The sequence below is a fragment of the Triturus cristatus genome, chromosome 2_1 (assembly GCF_964204655.1).
Source record: "Triturus cristatus chromosome 2_1, aTriCri1.1, whole genome shotgun sequence".
Lineage (NCBI taxonomy): Eukaryota > Metazoa > Chordata > Amphibia > Caudata > Salamandridae > Triturus > Triturus cristatus.
The window spans coordinates 11,513,756-11,527,573 of NC_140581.1; the positions used below are offsets into that span (position 1 = coordinate 11,513,756).

Here is a 13,818-nt window from a genome sequence, read left to right on the forward strand (position 1 = left end):
CAGGCACCATTCCTGGATAACACCATGGGTTTCATGCTCAATAGACCTGATATGTGTTATATACAGTATGAACATGCTGGGATTGCGACAACTTACAGTGCTGAGAAGTTGTGCTTTGATTCATTGGCTAAATACCTCAGCACTGTCTCTGGTGTAACAACACTTATCCATTTAGTCAGATGACCGGGGTCTCAGGGACTTCTCAGGGACTTTCTACTGATTCCCCAAAGCCACATCAAAAGAGCTTTTTGTATGTAATATTCAACAAAATATGGAAGGATTCACAGCAGGATGATGCTGAGAGACTGCACTACATTGAGAGTTAATTTTGAATAGTCTTGGCCATGGTGAACAATGGTATGACCACCTTATCCTCTAGAATATACTCTTTGGGCAACATAGTGTCATCTGCAATAGACATCATACAACAGGACATGTCCGCATTGCAACAAGGGCAGTCACAACTTAGGTCTATTAAGCTTTTGAGCTGGACACTTCAAACACTACATTCTGGCCATGTGCCATGGCAAAATATTAATTAACCCCGGGGTGGAGACCTCCGCTCCTCCCGCGAAGTGTGTGGAGATTTGCCTCCTCCGCATTCCATGGAGAACGTGGAGAAGGCAAATCTCCGCACACTTCGTAGCAGAGCGGAGTTGGCCAGCACCCGCCTCCACCTCCCCTATATTATCAAGTAACTCAACATTACGTACTAGTAAATTAAAACCACTTACCTGGCATTCAAGGTCCCGGGCACGCTCTTGCATGGGCATTTATCGCAAAACATGTGCGGGTGCACTAGCATGCACAGTTTTCTCAAGGATTACCGATACTGCGAGGAAGAGGAGGAGGGCAGCCCGGAGACGCTGAATGCCAGGTAAGTGGTTTTAATTTACTGGTAAGTTATGTAGATTTACTTGATAATATAGGGGGACTGGAGGCGGATGGGGTAAGTGGAGCGGAGTTCCACAGAGTTTGTTTGAAACTCCGTGGACCTCCACGTAGCCTCGCTACGCCCACTATGCCCAGGCTTTTATGCATGTTTGACCTCCCCAACCTCTACCTGCTCCCTGACCCGCAAGTCTTTTACGGCGACCCAAGACCCCCCTCAGTACGCAGGGCTGACCTCCCCGTGCTCAACCTGCCCCTGACCCATAAACCCATTACGGAGAGCCAAGTCCCTCTCGGTACGCAGTGCTGACCTGCCCGTGCTCTACCTGTTCCTGACCTGCAAACCCTTTACAGTGGTTGGAGTCCCCCCTCAGTATGCAGTGCTATCATCCCAGGGCTCTACCTGCCCCTGACCCGCAAGCCCTTTATGGTGACCCAAGACTGCCCTCAGTACGCGCTGCTGACAGCCCCGGGCTCTGCCTTTCCCTGACCCGCGAGCCCTTTCCAGTGGCCATGAGCTGTCCTTCCCTAAGCACTGCTGTCCTTCAAAAATGTGCCTCGAGCTATTTTCATCTCTTTCCTGCTTTCCATCCCACCACATAAAATGAAAGAACTCAGGAACCATGCATCTTCTGGAATAAAAGTATTTATTAACGAGTTAATATTCTTGAATAAAGTGGGTATGTTAGCGCACATGTGCGGTCAGTAAATACAGACTTGAGGCAGAGGCGACAGGCAGGCAAGGCACAGGTTTGTGGTTTCTAGCCTGGACTGTGATGTGACTGCTCTCCTCTGCATCGCCTCCTTCTGCAGGTAGCCCGTCTTCTAGGCGCTCTCCAGATCTTCATGAAACAAAGACTCTGGTGAAGTTGACTGGGGTGGCCCTAAGAGAGAGCGAGAAAGCAAAATGATTAATGCAACTCTCAGTCCAAGTATCAATGGGACCTGAAAAAGTGAAGCGCACTCACAATGATTCACGTTAGCCTCGCAGGTGCATCCTGAAAAGGCAAGCATTGGCAAAGCCAACATGTCTTGCTTTTATGTGGTAACTCATGCAAACACAGGCACGCAAAACGACGTGTGCACGCTACATCAGGCTAAAGCCCGACCTGTTGGTTTTGCCATTGTTTGTGTGTATGTTTCTTCCACATGTGTTACTCAACAAAGCAAGGTTTCCAGCTGCTCTACTTAAACATATACAGCATGAGAAAACAACAGCAGTCTCACCAGAGTGTTTACAGCATGAGAAAACAACAGCAGTCTCACCAGAGTGTTTACAGCATGCGAAAACAACAGCAGTCTCACCAGAGTGTTTACAGCATGAGAAAACAACAGCAGTCTCACCAGAGTGTTTACAGCATGAGAAAACAACAGCAGTCTCACCAGAGTGTTTACAGCATGAGAAAACAACAGCAGTCTCACAGGAGTGTTTACAGCATGAGAAAACAACAGCAGTCTCACCAGAGTGTTTACAGCATGAGAAAACAACAGCAGTCTCACCAGAGTGTTTACAGCATGAGAAAACAACAGCAGTCTCATGGGAGTGTTTTATTATTTACTCCCCAGAGGGCTGTGTATGGTGAAGAGTCATCAAGAAAAGAGAAGGTTATGTTTCCCAGTAAAAACATGCAAACAAATGAGATTTTACAAAGCAGTACTAAAATAAGTTGTGTATGTAGAAAAGCAAAACTATTATTTTAATGTTCATATTAATAGCAAAATAATCTGAAAAGAATCCACACACAGCATAAAAATACACAGCTGCAGTTACACGTAGAGAGCGCAAGAGATAGGAAGGCAGGGTGAGGGCTGTGAGACAGAGGAGGTGAGCTAGAAGGAACGAGATCGAGAAAGAGACAGACATGAGGGGTGCTCTTGCATGGGACGCAGACTGGGCACGAGTCGGGGGTACACGCGGGTGGACGGCGTCTGCCCACTATCTTTACAAGGTGAATGCCGTCCACCCTGCCAAGAAGTTGGGCCCTGCTGAAAAAGATGCTGAATTTGTCCTGGTGTAATTTGCAAACACCTGGACAAATTCAGCAGCGCCTGCACGTTGTTGCCTGCTTTTAATTACAACAAAGTGCAGGTGGGGTGGGGGCTTTCTGATTTCAGACTCCTGCTGGGCCCATAACAAAGGCCGAATCTGAGGGGTCATCAGGCCTCCTTGTGTTCCAGTCTCCTGGCTGGCAGCAGTCAGGAGCCCCACACCTGATGCACATGAAGGGGAGGGGAAACAAAGGCTCGCACCTTGTTAGCACTTCACACACACTTAAGGGCCATATTATCAAGGAACGGCGATAACATTATCGCCGCTTTAGCGGCAGGAAACTACCGCTAAAGCGGAGATAATGGGCTTGATAATATGCCGCAGAGAATTCCCATAGAAGGTCAGGTTCACGCCAGAACCCGGGCTTCTATTGGAATTCTCCAGGGCATATTATCAAGCCCATTATCGCCGCTTTAGTGGCAGTTTACTGCCGCTAAAGCGGCGATAATGTTATCGCCGTTCCTTGATAATATGGCCCTAAGAGAGGCAGCTTTTCACTTTGTTCAGGCTCTGTTTAGGAGATATGCATGCACTGTAAGCCTGTCAGATGCGCTGGTCTTTCCCTGTATTTACACAAAATAAATGTAATTTATATAGTGCTGAGGAGGCGTTGAAATAATTTAAGTACCACTATTTTTACTTGTAAAGCACTATGGGTAGAGGAGGCTTTAGGCTGACAAACGGCAACATTGTTTTATGTGTAGCTTTCAAAAGTGTGAATCTTCTGCCTCAATCAGGAGGGTTTCTCTATATACTCGAAATGTGCTTAAATGTACTCATGACAGACCTGCTAAACATATGTGTGAGGGCTCAAGGTCTGATGTCACTTCTTATGATGCCGTTTCTGCAATGTCACGCGCCGTGATGTCACGCACCGCCATGTCACGTGCTGCGATGTCACGCACTGTGATGCCACTTGCATTCTGACTAACTAGATTAGCCCCCCCACTTCTTTTTATAGGACTCAGGTCAGAGGTGTCTGCTGCATTGGTAGAAGTTTAGGTGGTGGATGAGGTCAGCTGCACTAGTGCTGTGGAGAGTTTTGTAGGTACGGGTGAGTCGTAGGGGTGGACACAGACTCCGCTCTGCCTGACGAGTGTGCTGAGTTCTGGGCACTCGCGCGGAGCTCAGCAAAAACTCTGCCAACCCCCAGGAGATCGGAGTTTCCAGCCAGGCTCAGCTCGCCCTGGTCTGTTTGGCTGCTTCACTTGCACTCACATTTAACTTTTCTAGAGACCAGCAAACAGACAAGCAAATAGACTCAGATATGTGTGTTTGGGAAGTGTGCCAGGCAGCATCTCATCCAGAGAGAGGGTGTGGGGGCCTCTGGCAATGAATGGACAGGTGTAAGCTCGCCAGGTGACTCAGATGCACGTCGGCCCATTTCAGACCAATCTCCTGGCTGTTCTCCGTGCCAGGGCCTCAGCTTCTAAGCAAACCCTTCATCCAGGGCACGAGTCGGGGCACCACGTGGCTGGAGACGGCGTCCCCCCACTTATTTTACTGGGGGGACGCCGGACCCCCTGCTCAAAAGGTGGAGAAGTGTGGCTCAATGATTAGAGCGGCAGACCCTGATGCAGAGGTCTAGCCTGGGACCAGGGTTCAATTCCCCGCCTCGGCGGGTCTTGGGCTCAAATATTCCACGGACCTGATAATTCTCGCCTTGGTGCCTATTCCAATCATGGAGTCCCACTCTGCAACTCTGGGCAATAGCTTGCTTAATCTCCACAACGGCCCCCACAACGCTAAGGATGCCTGGCCTCCACCTTGGGGGTGCCCAGGAGTGGACGCCTCACAGGGAAAGCCAGGATGGGTTCCACAGCGGTATTCGTACAAGCGCCTTGAGACCCTTGCGGGTGAGTAGTGCGCTATACAAGTATCAATTTACAATTTACAATTTACTTTCTAAGATGCGCGCAAATTCTAGATACGTTTTGTCTGGTGACAAAGTTGCACGCCTAAGTTGCCATTTATTGCCTGTTGCGAATGGACAAGAGCCCCCTCTCCACTGCCCCCTTCCCCACGGTCACTAGATACCTACACCCAGAAGGGTAGCGCGTGCACGACTCACTTCTAGCCACTTTGCTAACACTTATCAGAAATGGAACATGTTAAGAGTCTTTGCAGGATAAATGTTTGGATCAGCACCAAAAACCACAAATGAATATTTCCTCATGAGCACCAACATCTGAGGATGTACGCTCAGTAAACGTGTTTTGCATGATACCTTTTTTCCGTTTCTGTTTGTATTAGATATGTAGCTTGTATTGGAGCTGTCTGTGCATGTTCTGGGAGGGGTCACTGGGCCGCTCTAGCATGTTAATTTCCGGTCATTTCTCCGTCTTCCAGCAGCGTGGAGACTGAGCCCAGATCTGTGTCTTGTCCCAGTGTAAAGGGACGTCTGTCCTCCGGGGCTCAAGGTGCTCCAAGATATAGAGGAGGAATTTCTACACTAAAGCCCTTAGAATGTTGTAGCGCTCACTATAAACGCATATGTCGCTTGGCGCTTGAATGATGAAAGGTTACGGTACTTAGTGTATCTTGAACGGAAGGATGGAGGGGAGAGGTACGTGCAGGGATGAGAGGCAGCCTGCATGCTACATGCATAGATCTGTACAGCAGGAGCTCAACCCGCTGAGACATATCGGTGAGAGGCTGAGCTGTGATCTGCCCAGGAGTACAGCTTCGCGAATATTTCACCAATAGGAGTGGGTTTTCTCGTTCCCTTCTACTAATGTAAACCTCCGGCTTTTGTACCCAGTCATTGGCTTTGTAACGTTGTAACCGATTGCTGCTTTTCTTTGTGTTGTATAAAAAAATACCAAAAAATGATGTAAAGCAAAGAAATGTCACATTTTATGCGCAGAAAAGCATCTAGCGCCCCCTCTCGGAGAGGAACTGTTCTGCTGGAAGCTGGTGACACGCCCAGCAGAGCTGGGGAGGGATTAACACCAGAAGACACCAATCATTTCCCAGCACGGCACCTGCAAGATGAAGGTCCCACGAGGCCCCACAGAGAATGTTTGAGGCTCTCAGCAGATGACATCAGAGAACAAGACAGGGTGTGGCCCTACACAGCACAGAGGGGGAAGGTGGAAGGGGGGGGGGGGCTTCCTTCAGCAGAAAATGACTTCTCCAACTGTGGGCCCAGATACAGGGCTGCCCCAGAGGCTCCTGAGTGGCCGTGCAATTGTTAAAGCATCTCTTTTTTTTCCTTCCGGGAAGGCAGACGCCAGCTACACCCGACACTGGAACACAAACGGTGTGTCAGGAACTGTGAGGAAGGTGGTTTCCTTACCTGTCACCTGTGTAGACTGAAGAGGGAGCTTCGGACTGCGAGTACGCTGGAGCTGCTCTTCCTTCGATCAACTCCTCGCGGAACCCGCTTCGCGGGTCCCGCTTCGCCTCTGGGTCTTTGTTTAGCGCTGCTGGAAGTGCGCTGTGACTGTGAGTTCTAACTTCAGACAGAGCCTCTGTGGCGGTGGTGTGGGCAGGGCTGCGAGCGTGGTCAGGTGAGGACTTCAAGTCCCAGGAGCGCCTGACCCTCGGCATCACCAGCAGCTGACCCGCTCTCCCTGCTGGCTCCTCCCCCGCCTCAGCGCGGCTATAACCCTCCCTTGTGATACCGCAACGCGGGAGCGCGCGGGAGCGCGCCGGGAGAAGCCCGGGACAAGGGCGGGACCGTCTGAGGCCGTCAGAGGCTGCAGAAGGCTGGGCTGGGCCCCCTCCCTTGGTTCTCCGGTATTAAACCTGTGTGACACTGCTTTTATAAATTGTATTGTCTTTTAGGATTTTGAGTTGTTTTATTCTACAATTGTTTTAATTGATTCTTACTCCCCGTTTAATATAGCCTCATGACGGCTAAAAAACTACGCTCTGGGCGAGTGATTGTGGGGAGATCAGGGTCTAAAACCAAATCTAACCCCCTTCGGAACAAAATTGCAACTTCCATGCAATTGAAAGGCCAATGTCAGCTTTTCAATTTTTGGGACAAAGGGAAAGATAAACCCACTGATCTGCAGCCCCCGAATGAAATCCCAGGGTCTAACGATTCGGTGCCTGTTAATGGGGTCATTGATGTTTCCTCTAGCTTAAGCATGGTTGCCAGTCAATCTTTGCCTATTTTAGTTAGTCCCGAAGTACTAAGGGGCTCGCCTTCGGCGTCAAATAATGATAAAATTGTCCCCTCCCAAGTTGCCCTAATGGATGTTCCTAAAGTTTCAGTGAATACTGATCCTTTGTCAGTCGCGTTAGTTAAATCCCTGTAGTAGGGAACGATTTTACACTGCCCGACATTGATTTAACAGCTCATAGGGCGCGGGTGGGATCATTACAGGGGAACCGTAAAGGCGTGCCTTTAGAGGAAGCAATAACTATTTCAAGTACCGGTCCTCTAAGAAGCACTCCTTCGAATAAACTAGATTTTTCCCTTTCTCAATTAAACTTTACATCTTGTTCTGGTCCAGTGTTGAACAATTTAGCTGAGGGCTCTCCAAACATTAATGGGAGGCTAATTTCTAATTCTTTGTCCTCTTTGGAATCAATTCTTTCTTCGATTTTGAGTTTGCTCGAAAAATTTGTGGGAGGTTCGGAATGTATTTTTGACACTGTAACGCAAATTTTGCAAGTTCTCTTGCTAAGTAAAAATGAGTTAGTGTCAGATCTTCCCATACCATCGGCTTCTCCATTGGTGCCCCCAAAAATAGGCACTCCTCCCGCTTCGGCAGTTTTGGATTCAGCTCAATCTGCTCCTTTGATAGAGGGTGATAAGGAAAAGAAGCTTGTAGCTCTTCCTGCTGTCCCCAATCCTGCCAAAGTGGTTTCGGCTGGCGCTAATTGTATAGCTCCAATGAGTGACAAGATAGAGGTAATAGCAACATCTCCTCTCATTCCCAAATCCGTAATTCCATCTCTTTTTCCGATATTCTCCTTGCCATCTAGCAAAGAAGAGGAGATTCCCAAAGTAAATACGGGATTGTTGGGAAAAGTGAGTCCCCTGAAACACAAAAAGATTAGAATGAAGAAGAGGAAACCCATTCGAAGATTCGCTAAAAAAAGACAGAGGAAACTTCTTTTTGATAAGAATGCTGAATTAAGTTCAGAAGATTCCCCGCAGGTGGAGCAGTCCCCTACCTCTCATGTAGAAGCTAGGGTTGTCTCGCCTAAAGAAGACGCCCCTGTCTCTGGTTTAGGTCCTATAAGCTTTACCAATTCTTTCTTCCCCAAGGTTTCCCACCCTTCCGCCAATCCTTTTTCAGCTTATTGTAAGGTTAAAGCAGGATCTTGCCAAGTTATTTCTAAGGTTAACACCTCTTCCGTCATCCCGTCCCCTAATTCCCTAAATCCTTCAGCAAGACCCTTTCAGGTTCCACCTTCAATGTCAGTTATTCTCCCAAAAGAAAAAATAAGTGTGGATACTTTATATCTTGATTTTTCTCCCTTGTTTGAACCAGATTTAATTTTAAATAGATCTGCCCTATTGATCTGTTTTAATGAGATTGAAAGTTTGAAATTAATTCAAACGTCTGACTTAGATGTTGTATTTCTCCTTAACTCCTTCGTGGGGAAACCAATAAGATCAACAAGGGTGAAATTCCATTCGAAAGTTGTGTTAAATCTTGTTCTACAGTGGGCAGAGGAATTTCAAGTTAGAGGGATAGATGTCATGCCACACTTTGGGGAAAAATGTACTCAAAGGATTCTTGCCAATTCTTCACTATCACTTCCCTCTAATACGGGTGTGCTGTTGCCGGATTGGTCTAATCTTAGATCAGAGGACCTAAAAATTTGTGTGGCTAGGAATGAAAGGCTAGTTTCATACAAAAACGCTCCCCTTAAGCAGACAGGGAAGGATGACCAATTTAAATGGAGTTGGTTACCTGGAGTTCTAGCGAGTAAATCCGCTCCCTGTTCTAAACAACCTTCCAATTTTTAACAGAGAGCTGAAATTTATCTCATGGAACACTGCCGGATTCAAGGATTATAAGGAGAAATTGGGTTTCTTGCATTCTCAAAAGGCAGATATAATTTGTTTGCAAGAAACCTGGGTTGAAGGAAGATTAGCTTTGGAAAAAGACTATTTTGTTTTGGAATACAATGCAACCAGCACTAGAAGAGGTCATGCTAAGGGAGGGTTAGCATGCTTGTTATCTAACAGATTGCAATGGAACTATTCACACTATTTAGATCCAGGGAAACTGTTTCAAGCAATAACCCTAAAAGATGTATTTGAGGATTGCCCTAATAGATTGTTGATTGTGGTTAATATTTATATTCCCCCCAATTGTAGTTTTAATACTGGTTTAAAAAATTTGTTCACTTTTTTAACTAAAGCGTTAGATGTCTCCCCAACTCCGCATGTGTTAATGTTTGGGGACCTAAATTGTAATATATCTACCTGTGGGTTGGAGTTGTTTAGAAATATTCAATTGGAAGAGTCTCTGAATATTCCTCCTGCCCAGTTTCCGTCTAAAATTAAAACTAACAAAAGAGGTAAACTTATCTTAGATGGTTTACTTAAAGTTGAATGCTTAATAGTAAACGGGAGGCTTCCGTCTGACACCCCGGCAGCTTATACTCGTAAATCTAATAAGGGAAAATCTATTATTGATTTTATCATGGTAGATTATTCCGGTTTTCACCTACTAAAGGATATGAAGGTCATTGAGTCTATTCTTAGTGACCATAATGCATTGATGCTTTCTGTCTCTGTTAATCTTCAGAAAGTGGATCCGTGGAGTCTGGATACAGATCTTGTGAATTTTGATTCCAGCTCTGGGAAATGTTTTTGGAACCCTTGTACTATTGAAAATGTAGTGCCTCTTTTGTATTTTACTGTTGAGAATTTACCCCTCTGGGAAGGGAGAGTGCTGTTAAGTTTTTTCAATTTTTTAGATTCTGTAACCGCTAGCGCAAAAAAGAAACCAGGTGTGAAACAATCCCTCGTAGTCCCTCATCCTCTACGGGCTTTAAATAGAGAAATAAACAAAGTGCTAAGGGGACAATTTTTATTCTTTACTCAAGAAGCTAAGTCTAAGTTGTTTATCTTAAAAAGAAGGAGAGTTAGACTTAAGGCCCGTTTAAAACGTTCTAAGGAAGATGCCCTCTGGATTCAACTGAGGGAAGCTTCTTATAATGGCCAAGCCAAGACATTCTGGTCCTTAATTGGCAAAGGCTGTGGTACTAGAGCCAGTCCTACGCCTATTGCCATTGAGGAACAGGTGTGGGTTCTTTATATCGAGAAGTTGTACAGTAATAATAATTCTCAAGTTTTTAATGTCGAATCTGATAATGTCTCACGTATACTTAACTGTCCAACGGAAAAGGAAATTGAATATGCCATTAAGAATATGCGTTCCTCTGGTGCGATGGGCCCTGATAAAATCCCAATTTCAGTATTAAAACACCAGAGTGAACTTTGGAGTAAAATACTCTTTCCAGTGTTTAAATTTTGTTTTTCTAATGGAACAGTCCCCCCCTCCTGGAAAGGAAGTATTATTGTCCCTTTATATAAAAAAGGGGCAAGAGATCTACCGCAAAATTACCGTCAAATCGCTCTGCTTGATGCCATTGGTAAGGTTTTCGCAAAATGTGTGCTTACTTTAATGAATCAATGGGTATCTGAACATAAAATTCTTCCCATGGAGCAAACAGGTTTTAGACAAAATCATGGAACTTTAGACAACCTGACTGCATTGCAAGTTATTAATGAAAAATATGTGAAAATCCGTGGTGGTCAGGTATATGGCGCCTTTATTGACTTCTCCACCGCCTTTGATAAAGTAGATAGAATTTTGCTGTGGAGAAAGTTATTTAACTTAGGTATGCCCCCATTCCTGATCAAGTTAATTCGCGCCCTTTACTCTGACACCTGGTGCAGAGTTCTACTTGGAGGTGAACGTGGTGTATCTAAATTAATTCCCACTTCCAATGGGTTGAAGCAAGGTTGCCTTTTGGCTCCATTGCTATTTTCCTTGTATACGGTTGATTTACCCGTCACACTTTCCGCTTGCGCCGGTATTGCCCCGTCCTTGGGTGGTGTTCCAATTGCATGCCTTATGTATGCAGACGATATCCTAATTTTGGATCTCACCCCAAAGGGCCTGAACAATCGGTTGCAAGCACTCTCTGAATTTGCGGAAAGTCATTTCCTATCAATAAATACGGCAAAAAGCAAAGTGATTTGCTTTTCTGGTAGAAAGAAGTCTAAATGCCTTAATTATCCATGGGTTGTGGGGGGGAAAAAACTGGAATGTGTGAAATCATACACCTTCCTAGGTAAAATTGTCACTTATAATTTAAGTGACAAACTACACATTGACAATAACTCTCGGAAGGCTATTTGTCAGGGAAAGAGTTTAGTTTCCCTGTATAAAGCCACAGGTAGAAGGCATTTTTCTATTCTTTTAGATGTTTTCAGAGCGAAAGTTCCGGCCTCCCTGTTATACGGAATTGAGTTAATTGATGTAAAAAAGTGGAGTTTTTTAAACCCTGTGGAAGGGAAAATTTTACGCAGTTTAATGTCTGTAGGTACAGCAAATTCGACTGCTTCTCTGAGACAGGAATTGGGTTTACGTAGCAGTTGGGTTCAAGGTCTGGCAAGTATAATACGTTGGGTAGTAGCTCTATCTAAAGGTGAACCTAATACCTTAAGAGATCTTATAAAAAATGAATTACTAGGATCTTTTAATGATTTCTCCCTGATTGTAAAAAACTTCAGATTTGCCGTGTTGCAATTGAAATTGGATGAGGAGACTTTATTTTTATTATCCTCTCATCCATTAAAAACTGTTCTGAAGTCAGCCTCTTGGGAATTGGGGTTTTGTCAGGATAGAGACTTCTGTTTAGCGAAAAGAGGTGGTACGCCTGTTATTGATTCTTATACCCTGCGGAAAGCTCAATCGTATATGTTTTGGAACATTTCCCATGGCGTCAGGCGCCTTGTGTTCTTATTAAGACATAATTTGCTTCCCCTGAAAGCTCTACATGCCAGCTGGTATGGTCATTCGGCATGCTGTGATCTTTGTCAATTGTATGATCAGGACTTAGATCATGTCATGTTTGTTTGTTCTGCACTGATGTCTTGCAGGCGTAGATGGTTAAGACCAATTTGCTTACAACTCAACATATTATCTGCTTCTTCATTTAAGGCAGCCTTGATTAATCCTCCTAATGAAATGTTTGCTTTTAAACTGTACAACTTTTTTAAATGTTTTTTGGACCTGTATTAAGATGTCTCGAGTAATTGTGATGGAATAATGTATTATGTATTTTTTGTTTTGCATGTATATGTTGTTTTATGTGGACCTCATAAAGAGTTCCTTATCATAATAAACTTGAACTTAAAGCATCTCAGGTTTGGGGAGTGCAGGGGCCAGACTCCAGTAGAACTGCAGAAAACAAGAGAACTGGGTTCACTGTCAGGGCCCCTGGATATATGCTGCACTGTAGACTAAATTATGTGGCAATAAAAGGCAAATTATGCGCATAATGTGGTAATTTTTTTATAGTTTTATTCGGTAACACGATCGGGGCAAATATTTCAACTCATTAGTACCAGCTTAACAAGCAGTGAGATTAATATCTCCACACACAATCAGTGTTCTTGGCCAACTAGGTAATTCAGAGGGGGGAGAGAGTAACACAAAGCATCCTGTCGTGACGTCACTTCCTGTCGTCACAATGTCACTTCCTGTGGTGAAGTCACTTCCTGCCGTAATGTCACTTCCTGTAACACCACCTAACTTGCAGAGTCCCACCACTTCTTTTTTAGGTCTCGTATAAGGCAGCGCATGCGCTGCCTCTACGAGGCATCAAGTAATTAGTATGTTAGGTGACACTCCATTTTATTTCTGTTGCTGCTTGCCGTTACTTAAAGTTTGTCATTGATTTTGTTAGATGTTTCTTTAGTGGCTGTTGATGCGATGCTGAATTCCGTTTACTCCGGAAACAGCAGCGCCTAACTACTGTTTTTGTCCACCAGATCGCACTCTGTTTTGCAGCTGCCTCCTGCTTTTTTAAACACGGGCGCGCACTTTTAACAATGGCGCCCGTGCTTGTTTTAAAATCCCGGTACTTTTTCCATAAATGCTTCACATTGCCCCTGCACACCTGTTAGAAAAGGTAGACGGACCGGGAGGGTCGGCCGGGGTCAGGAGGAGAGGTCTCCGGGGAGAACCGTCTCCAGCGCTCGTACAGACAAGTAACTTCCCCCCCACAGACAGATACCACACACGGAGAAGGTTCAGAGTTCTTTATAAGCACTTATTAAGGTACGGTTGAATGGTACAAGGAGGTCTGGACTCAGGGGTCCCCTCGATTCGAGTCTCGCAAGGTAGGAAAGGGGGTAGCGGGACAGTCTGTTTACCAGTCAGGTAGTTCGGATGAGATGATGCTCACAATCCTCGAGCTTGATGGTTTAGGTGGTACGGGCCGCGGCAGCGCCAGCAGGTCCCGGTGATGATGGTCGATGTACGGTCCGCGGCAGCGCCAGCAGGTCCCGGTGAAGATGGTTGTTACAACGGGCCGCGGCAGCGCCAGCAGGTCCCAGGAAGATGGTCGATGTACGGTCCGCGGCAGCGCCAGCAGGTCCCGGTGAAGATGGTTGTTACAACGGGCCGCGGCAGCGCCAGCAGGTCCCAGGAAGATGGTCGATGTACGGTCCGCGGCAGCGCCAGCAGGTCCCGGTGAAGATGGTTGTTTCAACGGGCCGCGGCAGCGCCAGCAGGTCCCAGGAAGATGGAGATTGCAGAAGGCCGCGGCAGCGCCAGCAGGCAGAACGATGGATCACAAGAGCGGGCTACGGCAGCGCCAGTAGACCGTCAAGGCTGAGTTCACTCGGTGTCTCTCGACTCCAGGATACAACTGCTTTCCTGCTC

The 13,818-nt window shown here is 45.9% G+C and overlaps 1 protein-coding gene across 1 annotated transcript in view; it reads right to left on the reverse strand.

Moving 5' to 3' along the window:
• Positions 1-1,521: 1,521 nt before the first annotated feature.
• The window catches only part of LOC146863612 (avidin-related protein 4/5-like), a 136,816-nt gene continuing 124,519 nt past the window's right edge, over positions 1,522-13,818 (reverse strand). Inside the window, exon 4 of the mRNA XM_085627640.1 lies at positions 1,522-1,775. Coding sequence (XP_085483766.1) covers positions 1,736-1,775 — 40 coding nt within the window. The 3' untranslated portion in view covers positions 1,522-1,735. The remainder of the gene's footprint in view (positions 1,776-13,818) is intronic.